Source organism: Ptychodera flava, chromosome 22, assembly GCF_041260155.1.
Source record: "Ptychodera flava strain L36383 chromosome 22, AS_Pfla_20210202, whole genome shotgun sequence".
Taxonomy (NCBI): domain Eukaryota; kingdom Metazoa; phylum Hemichordata; class Enteropneusta; family Ptychoderidae; genus Ptychodera; species Ptychodera flava.
The window spans coordinates 1,936,975-1,952,254 of NC_091949.1; the positions used below are offsets into that span (position 1 = coordinate 1,936,975).

Consider the following 15,280-nt stretch of genomic DNA (forward strand, 5'->3'; position numbering starts at 1 on the left):
CTGAATGAATGAATGAATGAATGGGAGCGATGAGACAAAGGCTTGTTTATGTAGTGTCGTGTGCAAACGTGGCTGATTGGCTGGGAAGGAGGATTGATAACCGTCATGGGTAGAAGAGCCGATTGGCTAAGGGGACAACAGTGAAGATGTAAGGAAGGCAGATAGCTAGGTGTAATCACAAAACACATCTGTGATAAAACACAGATTCCACTTTGTGAACACACCACCGCTAAGTTGAGAAAGACAGGAGGGTTTATTGCAAAAAGGAGAACGTAAACGCCAACAAAGTATAGAATAAAGCACAAGATGAAACGGCAAATATAAAGCAGTAAAGGGCATAGAACTAGTGCCCTCGCAGATCTCAAACTAAGTACTATCAAAACTTACAATACAAAACAGTCAATATAGAAGTAGCAAACTAACCTACAATGAAATATGAGCAAAATATATGGGAGAGGGCCCCTTCAGTCAAGCAACCGAGCAACGGTCATTGGTGACCTTGGGGTCAAGGTCTGAATGACCTTGATGATGAATCCATCCTGAGAGGCCGCAATGTGGGAAAGGAGTGGAATTCCCGAGAAATGGGGGTCAGGATGGAATCCAAAGCCCAAATGAAGGAAGTATGACTGAAGTGACCCCCAAAAGGACGGAAGAAATTGAGAATGATGTTAGTAAAGTGGTTCTTGCATCCAGGGGAACACCGCGGTGGTGATACGGCCTGGGGGAGGGGATCCTGGGGGAAAGGTAAACTGCATGAGCCCAGGTGGAAACATGGAACGAAGACGAGGTTCTCACGCCCAAGGGATCACCGTGGTGATGATATGGCTTGGGGGGAGGGGGTCCCGGGGGACAGGTAAATACGATGGTATCAACCGGGACTCGAACCCACAACGCATGGCACCCAATCACCTAGCGCAGAGGACAACAGACAAACCGCTCGACTAAATCCCCAATCCCAAAAAGATTGGTTCAATAACCGAGCTAAGGATGTTACAATTTTGACTGCGCCCTCTCCACTCGCCGTAGAGTTCGTGAAGCACTCACGCTAGCACACACGCTATCATACATCTCACACAAACTATATCGAAGCGAAGCAATGAATACAACGCTTTACACCGGGCGGAAGATAGCCTCGGGGACAATTCTGTCCACCAGCAGAGCTATCGACCCGGGAAAGAGAAATACGATGGTATCAACCGGGATTCGAACCCACAACGCACGGCACCCAATCACCTAGCGCAGAGGACAACAGACAAACCGCTTGACTAAATCCCCAATCCTAAAAAGATTGGTTCAATAACCGAGCTAAGGATGTTACAATTTTGACTGCGCCCTCTCCACTCGCCGTAGAGTTCGCGAAGCACTCACGCTAGCACACACGCTATCATACATCTCACACAAACTATATCGAAGCGAAGCAATGAATACAACGCTTTACACCGGGCGGAAGATAGCCTCGGGGACAATTCTGTCCACCAGCAGAGCTATCGACCCGGGAAAGAGAAATACGATGGTATCAACCGGGACTCGAACCCACAACGCACGGCACCCAATCACCTAGCGCAGAGGACAACAGACAAACCGCTCGACTAAATCCCCAATCCTAAAAAGTTTGGTTCAATAACCGAGTGAGCCCGGGTGGAAACAACGTACATGTAGGAACGTTAGGTGACAGAACACAGATGTGAAACACGACGAGACATGTAACGTGTGAGTCATAATGCAATGGAATGAGGCTGACTTGCAATGACGAATAGGCAGCCGTTAAAAAGTGTTTGAGTGTGCACCCAGTGAGTCCAGATGGCAAAACGCAGACATGAAACACAACAAGACGTGTAAACGTGTGAGTCTGTTGATGCGGTGAAATAAGGCCGACTTGAAGTGACGACATAGATCGCAGTAGATAAGTGTTTGAGTGTTCACACAGTAAGGAGGCTAGCCGTTGAAAAGCGTGACGCCAATTTCTGATGTTCTGATGTAGTACATGTAAGTCGGTAGCAGTTGCTAGACCATCTACCTAAAAGGTGGTCTGGGATTTCCATGTAGAGCAGCAGAGAACGGATCAGGCAAAGTGGAACGTCGCTGTTAACTATGGAAAATGTCTGAGTATGCAAAGCAAGCTTCTTCAATGGCCTGTTGCAGGTCGAATGAAGTGTGCAGTCCATGACAGCGTTAAATGTCAATTCTTTCAAAGCAGCAATGAAAGGCATGATATAAAGGAGAATGAGGGCAACGCCACACATCGGCTATACCAAGAATTAGTATTACGATATGGTGAATAAAAGGAACAATGCATTTATTTGTGTGGAATACATGGCGAGACACCGGTGAATCGATAGTGTTTTGAGCCTAGTCATGTGATCTGGGTCCCCGCGCCGGTAAACCGGTTTGTTGATTGAGTGATTCGTCTTAATGGTGTTTCGGAACCAAAAATGGGGTTCCTTCAACACTCGGGCCCATGGGATCGCCATAGTGGTGATACAGGAGGCTAGCTGTTGAAAAATGTGACGCAGGGAAATTTCTGATGTCCTTATGTAACTGTCAAGTCGGTGGCAGTTGCTAGACCATCTACCTAAAAGGTGGTCTGGGATTTCCATGTAGAGCAGTGAACAGGCAAAGCGGAACGTCGCTGTTAACTGGAAAAATGTCCAAGCATGCGAAGCAAAGCCTCTTCAATGGAATGTTGCTGGTCGAACGAAGTGTGAAGTCCATGACAGAGTTAAATGTCAGTTCTTTCGAAACGGCAATGAATCGCATGATATGAGGAAACTGATGTGGGATAAAAGTGGCGGTTATGAGACATTACTAAAAACTGTAATACTGCCAAATGGCAAAGGATGAAGTCTGTAGTCCTTTGCTTTGAAAGTGAAAGTGTTCTGAAAGAAAGCATGTTCCTCCAGTCAATCCACAAAAGTCAAAGTGCTGATGTAATGCCATAAAGCGGTTCGTGGTAAGTTATCCATGGGTCTGCTGACCGAAATGTTTTATGGACAGAGAGTTCGCTAATACGTAGACGTTGGGCTAATCAGACTCCATGATACAGTTCAGGCACTGGCTTATGCAGGGGCCCTGGTACAAAATGCCCGATGGGTTACAGACGCTAGCAAATGTTTTTGTTTTCGTATGTTTTCGCTGGGATGCTTGTGAGATTGCCGACAAGTGCAGCTGCAGGGTTCGGCTTCCTGGGAGTGGCACAGTAGTTTGAAACAGTGCATCTAAAATGAAAGGAAAAAAGAAATGTGAAAGACATCGCTAAGCTGTATGAAGAGCAAATTGCGTGGGGCTGCATGTAAGGCCAGACTGCGCAATACATGCAAAGCTGGGAAAACGCTTGTGCAGGATGGCCAAATCAACATGCTGAAAAAGGGGGGCACGATAATGCATGCAAAACGAAGAGAGCCAGGTAACATGAGCTGCAAACAGGTAAATAAACGAGCGACAAGTAGGCGAATGCTAGCAAAACTGAACTCCTAATAAGTAGTAATTTCAACGCAAAAGGTAAGTCATGGCCTTATCGTAGCATGAAAAAAAAAGAAGAAGGCAAGATTCATTGCCAAGTCAACCCTAGCAGACAGAACATGCCAACGAGATGGCAAACATCAGTCTGAAAGGCGATATAGGATGACCGGTCGTTCTCGATCTCCAGCTGTAGTTTGTTGGTTCTTTCTTGTGGCACCGCAGCGTAATCCAAGGTAGAAGTAAGGAGAGATCATCGGGTGACATCCAGCAGCTGCGCTTGGTGACACATTAACTGACAGGTGTAACTGGTCTGTAACATCCAATAGGTAGCTGGGAGCAGGTTACGTCCGATTGGTGAGACAACTGTTAAGTAGGCCACCGATAGGATGCTTTACAGCGAGTTAGCCTTCAGCTTCCGCATATGTATGCTCTGAATTTATTTGCTAGTCTGACTTGATTGTCCGCAAACGCAGGAGTGTCATGTTGATACGCTTCTAACTCTTCGCTTAACAGTCTGAAAGTTAATCACGTAGGGGTAGCCTTGAGCTGCCGCATATTTACATGCTCGGAGAAATTGCTAGTCATTGTTGGTTGACCGCGTAGAGTTGACTCAATTGAGTCTTGAGTTGAAACTGTACCTTGTTTCGCTTTCACTCAGTCAAACAGAAAATGAGGCCGTGTTTAGATCGTTGTGAACTGCTGGTCGGAAGGACTCGTTGGTATGCTTGAAATCATACGATATTACTTAAATGGTCGCCTTGAGTTGAGTGACGCTGTGGCAACTTGACACCATGGGCGCCGCCATCTTCGGTCCTAAGTCTGAGTTTGTTTTGACGTCATAGGGTCAAAGTCCGTTGTTTTCCCTGTGCAGGTAGCTGTCCTATGACGGGCTATGCACGACTAATTACTATTCTGAATCGGAAACTGATACAGTCGTCGGTCAGTCAACTGATCCTCTTGTCGATTCTTGCTGGACATTGGTGTAGCGTGATACGATGTACGTGATAGGAACTGATGACATCAGGTTTGATGAGGTTTCTGGGCCCGCCACCAAAACAGGCAGGTCGACCAAGTCTGGAGTCAATGTGGTCACTATGACCGTCGTTACGTTCGCTTCTTGACGGCGTCTGGCTGTTGTGTCCTGTTGATTCGCAGTCATGTGAATAATGCTTATGAAATTCTTGCGGGGCTGCATGGCGCTGGATGGGTACGATGGGTCGGATTGAGCGGTCGGACGTGACAGAAAAGCCGGGTTCAACATAGGCCAGGAAAATGATCGCCGTGGGCGGTATATGGCCAAGCAAAGTCAGTTACTCCATGGAGGTAGCTCTATGGTTACTCGTAGTCAGCCTGCGACTTGTCCAACGTACAGACGAGCTAGAAATTGTCGGAAATTAGGCAGAGTAAATTTAAGAGTCCGGTGCCTTATGGTTGAACTCGAAGATGTGCCGAAGTCCCACGTCTTTGGATATGGATGACGATGAGGAGGGGATGACATCGACGTTGTTAGAACGTAGTGCGCCGCCATCTTGGATTGTGTTGTTTACGTTCTGGAGTGGAACTTCGGGAAGTGACGTCAGACAGTTCATAGGTGACTTAGTGGCCGCTGGTCAGAGTTGCTGTTGCAGGATATTGAATAGCGTGTTGACCAAGTCTGCAGCTGCGTAAACATGGCAGTTGTTACATAACTATCTTCTTGGTAATGTTGGCTTGGGACGCTGCCTGCCGAAATGCTGGCAAAAGGAACCATTGCAGACAATGGAACTTCAGAAGGAGACCTGGTTCCGAACTCGGTTTGAATGCCAGGACCGTCATTCGCCTGAGGCCGATCAGAAGGATTGTGAGTAATACTACGTTAGTACCGCGGACGTGCTCCGTATTCGCAGCTAGAGTATCCAACGTGCACTTGCAGCGGAGCGGGACATGGATCAATGGCCGGCCTTGTGTAGGGCTGAGCGCGGGGTCTCGAAGCAGGCTGAGCATTCGGACACTGAGATTTCTTGGCTGTCTTTGGACGTCCTTTGGTCGGCATGGTTGTTCGAAGGAAGGGATCGTAAACGATTCCGGACGTAGAGTAATAGGCTGAGCTGGTATGGCATGAACCCAGCGGCTGAATGAATGAATGAATGAATGAATGGGAGCGATGAGACAAAGGCTTGATTATGTAGTGTCGTGTGCAAACGTGGCTGATTGGCTGGGAAGGAGGATTGATAACAGTCATGGGTAGAAGAGCCGATTGGCTAAGGGGACAACAGTGAAGATGTAAGGAAGGCAGATAGCTAGGTGTAATCACAAAACACATCTGTGATAAAACACAGATTCCACAATTTGCATATTTCTATTTTTGGGGTAATTTTTTTCAGTTTTTAGTCAAAAAATCTTTTTCTCTGAAACTATTTGTCCGATTGCTTTGAAAGTTGGTATACATGTTTCTCAGGATGACCTCAGTCAGGTTTATACAAATTGAATTGAAATTTTCATATTTGTAATTTTCGGGGCAATTTTCCGAATTTTTGGTCAAAAATTTTTTATCCAAAAACTACTAATCTCAGAGTTCGCGCTTACGCAAAAATCATGCGTATTTACACATTGAAATTGACCCTCTACGCATTTTTTCCATTGTTATGCGTTTTCTATACGCACCTTAGGATAACGGTAAAATGTTTCCCCGCGACTGAGCTTAGGCGACAACCAGACGAGAAGAGTGCCGGCTTGACATTAAATTTGTTGCAACACATTTCTGTCAATCACTCATTTTGTGTGGAAAGTTTCGGATTCTCTGGGCGTGGTCTGAAAAATCGGCATCGTAGTTCAAAGGCACGTTATCATGTCAGCTGTGCCTATGAATTACGTTGCTAATTTTCGAGCGAGCGATAGTTTCTCAAACTTTTGACACAAAGTGAGTGATTGACAGGGATGTTGCAACAAATTTAATGCCCACTGTGCACTCTCATAGCGTCTTTCTGTCCCCAAATTTGATCAAAGCACACATGAAGCATGGCGTCAAAGCAGACAACTCTATTTTCGTTCAACTTTGCTCTGCGAGTCCGTGAAAAAAATGATTCAGAGGGTCATTCGAAAGACACTACCGGGCAACCCAACATGGAGAACACGGAGAAGTGCAGTGAAGTTGAACCCATGTCAGAATCCACGACATATTGTCCCGATACAACAACAAGGGATCAGTGCCACAGTGAAGCCGTGAGCCGTGATGATGATGCACCGGTTACCAAAAAATACCCTGTGCTGTTACGTTTCAGCATGTTTGAAACAATGCCCAGTGGTTCAAGTTGTTCGTTAAACTGTTTTCATGAAAATATTCTTACATCGTACAATCCGAATATGTAGTGTAGGTTTATTGAACGGCACATTGTATTTTGTAGTCAGTTTTTTTCCCATCAATCGAGTGCGGAAGTGAAATTACGCACTGAAATACAGCCATTACGCAATTTTAGTAGACTAATGCGTATGCCGTACGCGAGGAGAAAAAAGTCACCGCGACCATTGTAATCTGATAGCTTTGATATTTGGTATACAGATGCCCAGGGATGGTAATAGTTGGATATATGGAAATTGTCCAGAAATATGCAAATTTGTATTTTTAAGACAATTATGTCCTTTTTGGTCAAGAAAACATATTTTTAAAACAATTTTGTCATTTTTGGTCAAGAAAACTTGTTCTCAAAAACTACTTCTTTGATAGCTTTGTAATTTGGTATAAAAGTCCTGAAGGAATTTATCTTTTGCTCGAAGCGTTGGGAAACCCCTAATTTGTATAAATTTAGGTACTTTTTCTCAGTCTGTAACCTTAAATGACCTATACCAACTCAGGATATGTTGTGAGACCATGGTTTAAGCTGTGAACATAATGTTGTCATATTTGGTATCAATTTGTAGTGAAATTTGATCCAGAAAACAAAGCTGAGTTTAATTTTTTCATTTCGGATCAATGTTTACAACTTTTCCATGTAAGACACACAAGAACTGGTAAGAAATTTTGATCCAGGATAATTCCAGATGTCATAATCAACAAACTTAAGTGCTGTTTACATTCCAATGACAGCACTGATAACATTTAAAAAAATCCCTAAGATTGTGAATAACTCACCTACTGTACATTTCCCCACTCTCCCACCTTTTCTTTTTGTCAAGCCTTCTCTGGCTGATTTTTTTTTTTGGCATTTGCTAATGTATGTAGGATCTGCTTTTCTCACGTTCCTGGCTGCTGGGAGTGCGGGATCGAGAGTGTGGGAAAAATCGATCCCATACTCTCAGAAACCGTCCCACACTCTGCAGTAAATATTACACGACCTCTGATTGGATGATAAGCAGTCTGTCATGTTCCACGCGCAAAATGTTATCCAATGGCACAACGAGTAACACACGGACTAGAACTACAAAGTAAGCAGGTCAAAGTACAGCGGCAGACGACAGAGTTGTCACGATTTTTGATAATATTGTACGTGTCCAATATGAATTTAACGCATTTTGTGGTCATGTGAGAAAAAGAATCTCACACACCAAGGACCTGGGATCAGATTTCTCACACTCTTTGTGTGAGAAATCTGATGCCAGGTCCTGGGGGGTGTGAGATTCTATTAGTCCCATTGATGTAGAAGTTGGTATGTATGTTTCTAAAGTTTACCTCCAGAACCTGTTTTGCAGACCTTATTTGCTTTTGTCATTCTTGTTAGCTACTATAGACTATAGTCTATAGAAGCTATTGGGATGGGTATCCGTCCGGCGTCAGTCTGTATGTATGTTTGTATGTATGTATGTATGTCCGTTTGTGAGGTGTCCGTCCACTCAAATATCTTGAGAACCGCAGTACTTAATGATTTGATATTTGTTGTGTAGATGAAAAATATGATTTTGAGGAACTGTTTTTTTAGCTCCCATAGCCATATGTATATATGGCAATGGAAGCTATTCTTATAGGCTAGGGAAATGTCTGTATGTCTGTATGTCTGTCCGTCAACATCAAAAACTCCAAAACCGCTGTACATTGCATCTTGATATTTGGTGTGTACATGGATGATGGGCTGTAGATGAGATTTTGTTCAAATGAAGTTGTCATTGCCAAAAATATGCAAATTAAGTGAAAAAATGTAAAAACAGTCAAAATTGAAAAAACTCAATAACCACTGAGCAGATTACATGAAAAATTAGCATGTAAGTACTTTGGGCTGACAAGAAATGATTGTGCTACTTTGAGTCTGACTTGACTTGCTATTTTTCATGAATTTTTTTGTAATTTTCTCCCATTTTTGGTCAAAAAATCTCCTGCTCTGAAACCACAAGTCCGATTGATTTGAAACTTGGTATGGAAGTGCATAGGAGTGACCTTTCCCAAATTTGGGCAAATCGTGGTGAAATTTGCATATTTTTAGTTTACACGTCCATAGACTCCAATGTATAAGGCAGATCTCCATAGACTCCCATGTATAAGGCCACGAAAAATAAAAAATTAGTTTCTCATTGTATTCATATTGCAAAAAGGATGCAGTGACACAATTTTTAGTCCCCACGGATGAAGTCAAGTGAGCTTACAGATTGGGTCCTGTGAGTCCATCCGTGAGTCCATCCGTTCACGCATATATCTCGGATATTTTGACAAAATGTCATGGGACCTTGATGACCTTTGATCTCAAATATACATATTTGTCCATAACTCAGTAACCACAAGTGCTACACCCTTCATATTTGGTATGATGGGAGACCTTATGACGCCACATACTGTACCTCATTAATTATTATATATTATCTAATTCTGAGCATGCCAATAGAGCTGGATGTCTGATTTTTGTCATTTATGTCATTGTCAATGACTTGTTTGAGTACATGTAACTTGTAATAATTCTTTGCAATTTTTAAAGCAATACTAGCTACTATTTCTTCAAGCTTTCAAATATTATTGCCACTATTCTGAAATACCCATACTTGATTACAGAACCATCAGGAAAGGACATATCAGGAATACATGGCCAATAAAAACAAAGAAAGAAACACTCAGCTTGAACAATATTATGAACAAATCCTGAGTAGAGCTCAAGCAGAAGTCAAAGGTATCCTTTTCCAATGAACAAGTTAGAAAGAGGTAGAATGAATAGCTAAGAAGTGACCCACAGTATGAAAAGTTGCAACATACATAGAGTTAAGACCAAGCACTTTGTTTTTGTACAGTTGACAACTGCTGATTGCCAGATACATGTAATAAGTCTGATATTCCAAACAAATTTACAGACATTTTTACAGGTTACTGTTGCCAAATTAAGCTACTGTAATTCCATGCCACATGATGAATGTGAAACTCATTACGGGAAGGCTCCATTAACTTAGGAATACCCTACTTCTCTGTGAGGATCAATTTCACAGACCTGCCTTTCCTACAATGGCACTACAATGGCACCAACTGGATTAGATAAACATAACAATGGAACATTCACACCTTGAGGGATTAAAAGTCTTCTGTTTGTCACCCGAGTTGGTCAGGCAAGGACTCGGGTTTCAGGTACCATGCAAGTTAATGCAGTCTTCCCCTAATGTTCCTCTGCGTGCATGCATATATGCCTGTGCATGTATTTGTCTGTGTGTCTGCCTGGATATGTGTAAGTTTGTATGCATGTATGGAGTCCTTTTATCGCAACATCAAACCACTTCATACATAAACTCAAGATGAAATTGTATTCTTATGTGATAATCTCAAAATATGCAAATGAGATTTAAAAATTATTAAAAACACTTTTGTTTGCTCACGTGTTTACACACGTGGGCATAAAAAAAAAAGATATGTCGCAGCGATGTCTGTCTGTCTGTTGGTCCGATATCTCAAAAACAGCTTATCAGATCGGAATCAAATCTAATACATAGATTCAGTTAGCAAATGGCAAGAACTGATTAAATTTTGGTGGGTGTGGCATACATACTTTTTGTTCATTTGCATAATTAATGATTTTAGAAAAATGGATATACATTAAATCGACACACACAATGTGATGAGATTTGCTACAACTGCTGATCACACCAAGATATATCAGCAAAGGGAACCATTAAGGGGTAACATGAAAGATAGTTGCTAATTTGCGTATTTAACGTTCCTAATTAGGGATATATGTCTGATTTGACTCAATCAAAATTGACCAAACTTAGTATGAATATTAAAGATACTAGTTTTTAACATTATTGAAAGTCATTCAGCGTTTTAGCTTCAGCCAATTCCTAATTTGCATATTTAATGAACTTTGCAAATTAGGGATATATATTTGAATTGTTAGCTCCCGTTACTGTATGTATGGGTGAATATGCCTTTCTACTTGGCCATTCTGAACATTACATTGGCGACGAGGATTTTGCCGAGTCATAGCAAGACTCCAACTGTACAAGAAATTCGTACAAAACTTCATGGTTCCACTGTATTCAGTAAATTGGATGCTAATAAGCACTATTTACAATTTGTACTTGATCAAGAATCTCGGAATATTACGACAATCAGTATCAATTTGGCAGCTGAAATTTGCCAAAACGAAATGTCGCTAATTTTACAAGATATTCCAGGTGTTGAAAGTATTGCTGATGACATAATTATTCATGGTGTAGATCAGGAGGCGCATGACAAAGCACTCCATGCATGTTTGTCTCGCTTGGCTGAATATGGCTTGACTATCGGTTTGTCAAAATGCGTGTTTTTAGTTCCAGTCATAGAGTTCTTTGGATTCACATTCGATAGAAATGGAATGCATTGTAATGAAAAACGAATCGAAACAATCCGTGACCTAAAACGCCCCGAGAACGTTTCTGAAGTTCGTTCATTTACCGTACTTCTCCGAGTATAAGCCCCCGGTTCGGCAACACTAAACGGCGGTAAAACTAGGGGAGGGGCTTATACTCGAGCAACCCCATGTTATCTGTCATGGACACTTAATTGATGCTAATTTGATGCACGAGTTTTTTCAACATCACTCGATCTTTCTATCGCTTTCAAAATCGACTTACACATTGATTGAAATTGATTGTACAATCTCTGAATACAGAAATGACATTTTGGTGAAATTTCAGTGTCGAAAAAAACCCCAAACTTGAAACAAAGACGTCATGTATGCTGCTGATTAACAGTAATTTGAACTGGCATGCATTGCCTACACGGAAAGGCAACTCAATATTCCAGTATTAAACTGTCAACATCTTGTGAAAACAACAACATAGCGGTGAAAATTGTAATAGCCATCAGGAAAAGTCTTCACAAATGAAAGGATAATTGCTTCAAACAAAAGAAACTGCATGCTTTGAGGATGGAAACATCGCGGACGTGAGTGAGACTATTCTATCTAGTCGACGGGGTGAGCAGGTTCAAAGAATCAAGAAAGTACTAGAAAAACATGTCATTTTCCTTACGATGCTGTCAAGACTACTCCAGTTTCCCATTGTTTTAACATCTTTTAATAGTTTCTTTATTATCTAAAAGTAATTTTACTAAGTTTAATGACCAAATATACTCTCCTAACTTTTCTGTATTTGAGTTAAACTAGGGTAGGGGCTTATACACGGATGTAATGCATTTTCAAAAATCCTCTGAAATCAGTAGGGGGGCTTATACACGAGCAGGGGCGTATACTCGGACGAGTACGGTACATGGGTATGTTGGGTTTGCCTTCTATGATGGTGCCCCAATTTAGCACTTTGTCAGAGCCATTTAGACGCCTTACAAAAAAAGGTGTTCCATTCATTTGGGGTGAAGAAGAAACTTCAAGAAACTTGGTTTGAAAGTATAAAGAGTGCAATATGCTCTGACACAACCTTAGGTAATTTTGATATAAATAAACCCACAACTCTTACCGTTGATGCAAGTCCCGTCGGTATTAGTGCTATTTTGCATCAAAATGATACGCTTATCAGCTGTGCCAGTAGGTCATTATCAGAAACCGAAAAACGTTATAGCCAACTGGAACGAGAAGCCTTAGCGATTTCCTGGGGTTTAGATTATCATCGTTTATATTTGGATGGATCGCCTGATTTTGTTGTGGAAACAGATCACAAACCACTTGTTCGAATATTTAATAGTCAAGAATACCATAAAATGTCAACGCGTATTGAAAGGTGGGTAATTAAAGCCCAAAGATTTAGATTCAAAGTTTAATATATAGAGGGAATGAAAAATCCTAGTGATTATCTATCACGCCATCCTGGTGAATTTAAATCTCGTGATGCATCCTATACTGATCAGTATATTTCGTTTGTGAAACATCACTCAAAACCTCGTGCTGTAACCTTAGATGAAAAAATAACGCTACTCAGAATGATGACATACTAATGTTTATTGTCCAATGTTTGCAAAATAATGCTTGGCACAAAATACCTGCTAATGTAAATAAGGAATCTGTGACAATATATAAACAGATCAAAGATGAGCTATCTTTTTCTGATGGAATACTTTTGAGGGGATCTAAAATTGTAGTCCCTTTGTCACTTCAATCTCAAATGGTTTCAACTGTGCATGAAGGTCATTTAGGATCATCTAAAACTACAGCACATATGAGAGAAAAAGTTTGGTTTCCCGCAATGAATTCTCTTGTAAGATCGATGATATCTGATTGCTATGCTTGCCAACTTAATTAATATTGACACAACTATACAAGAACCATTGAAACCAACAAAACTACCAAGCGAAGTTTGGTCATTTCTTGCTACAGATATGTATGGTCCTTTACCCGACGGCGAATGGGTATTCACGTTTTCCTGAAGTTGAAGTTACTAACTCGACAAGTTCCGCGTCAGTCATACCAAAACTTGACCGTATTTTCACATCTTACGGATACCCTTCTAAACTCAAAAGTGACAATGGTCACCCTTTCAATTCGAATGAATTTGTGTCTTACTCTAGAAATTCTGGTTTCAAACATCAGAAAATTACCCCTGAATATGCAAGGGCAAATGGTCTAGCAGAAAACTTCATGAAAAATTTGGGCAAGGTAATTCGTTGTTCTCTTAATTGAACGAAAAAATTGGAAAATTGAAATGCGGAAATTCCTACTTAATTACCGTTCAACTCCTCATCCCTCAACTGGCAGAAACCCTGCTGACATTACGGGAAAGCTCCATTAACTTAGGAATACCCGGCTTCCCTAGAGGATCAATTTCACAGACCTGCCTTTCCTACAATGGCACTACAATGGCACCAGCTGGATTAGATAAACATAACAATGGAACATTCACTGCTTGGGGATTAAAAGTCTTCTGTTTGTCAGCCGAGTTGGTCAGGCAAGAACTCGGGTTTCAGGTACCATGCAAGTTAATGCAGCCTTCCCCTAATGGGTGTTGTTCAACCGTAAAATTAAGAGCAAATTACCTTTTATTGATAACTCAGAACATAAACATGATGCAATTATCAAAGACAAAAGTAATCGCAGCATGGATAAAAACAAACTGTATCATGATAAACAAGGCAGAGTGAAACACAGATTGTTTTCAAAAGGGGAGAAGGTGTTAGTGAGAAACTCGAAACTTACAAAATATGCACCAAGGTACAGGAAAGATATATTTCGTGTTTCACGTTCTAAAGGTAGTATGGTGACAGCTAGAAATAAGCATGGCAAAAGTGTAACTAGAGATAAATCTTTCTTCAAAGTGTACCATGGTCCAGAAATTGAAAATTCTAATACAAACGAATATGACGAAGATGAAGAATTAGAAATGCTCATAATGAAAATGAAGCAACACACACCTTCACAAAGTGATACACACAGTGTTGACACAGATTCTTCACAAACTGCACACAGCAAGCAACCACAGACACTGAGGAGATCAACACGTACGAGGAAACCTAATATCAAACAAGATTTCCTCTATCATTAAAATGCCTGAATATGAACTGATATGTTGATTCAGAGTATGATTTTGTCTGTCTTAATATTCAAATCTTGGATTGCAATGGAATCTGTTGATTTTTGTTAGGTCATATATAATTTAAGCTGGATTGTTTGTATGTTTTATTCTAAGATAGGAAGGAATGTAGTGACCTATACATTCTATGCATATGTTAATTTGTTGCATCTAGTAATGGCACTGCACAGTGTGTATTTTGCACCTGCATCTGTATTTTGTGTATTTAAAAGAGAAAATGAATAAATTGGACAGTCAGTGCTGAGTCATCGTCGTGTTAGCTCCCGTTACTGTATGTATGGGTGTATATGCCTTTCTACTTGGCCATTCTGAACATTACAAAAGTTGATGAAACTTGCTAAATGTATTGAAGCTACTATGATACAACATTTTTGAAAGTCATTAAAGGCGGAACCTCCCTTTAAAAGGACGCAAAGCTGTGGCGGCGTTCATTGTGTAAGTGGACACCAAACAGGCAATACGTTGGCACACGCTCCAGAAAATGCCACTTTTTAGTTTTCCCTGGCTGCAAAAACACAGACAGACTGCCAAACGGTCAACGCGAAGTTGCTGCCGATGGAACTCTGTGGTTATATTCAAAGTCTAACGCGACTGGAAGACAATTTTTTAGGAAATTTGAGCGCTTGTGGTGGGGAATCAATGACCGTTGGCGATTTGAACCGACCGTCAATCAAACGCTTGTATAAACTCTGTTTGCAGGATTAGCAAAAGGTGACAAAAGGTTGAGATCAGTTTGTTTGCTTATCAAACATCATACTGGCCAAGTGTTTGACTGGGAGGAGAACTCCACAAATGCGAGAACCTAGGATTGAAAAGTGCGACTTTAAGCATATTTATTTCAGCCAATTCCGAATTTGCATATTTAATAAACTTTCCCAATTAGGGATATTTAACTGATTTAACTTGATTGTAGTTGTTGAAACTT

The 15,280-nt window shown here is 41.2% G+C and overlaps 1 protein-coding gene across 7 annotated transcripts in view; it reads left to right on the top strand.

Annotated features, from left to right (window-relative positions):
• Nucleotides 1–15,280, top strand: part of LOC139122447 (E3 ubiquitin-protein ligase CCNB1IP1-like) — a 145,831-nt gene that overhangs the window by 54,984 nt on the left and 75,567 nt on the right. For all 7 annotated transcript variants that reach the window (XM_070687824.1, XM_070687827.1, XM_070687828.1 and 4 more), the window contains one exon: nt 9,410–9,524. In XM_070687824.1, coding sequence (XP_070543925.1) covers nt 9,410–9,524 — 115 coding nt within the window. The remainder of the gene's footprint in view (nt 1–9,409; nt 9,525–15,280) is intronic.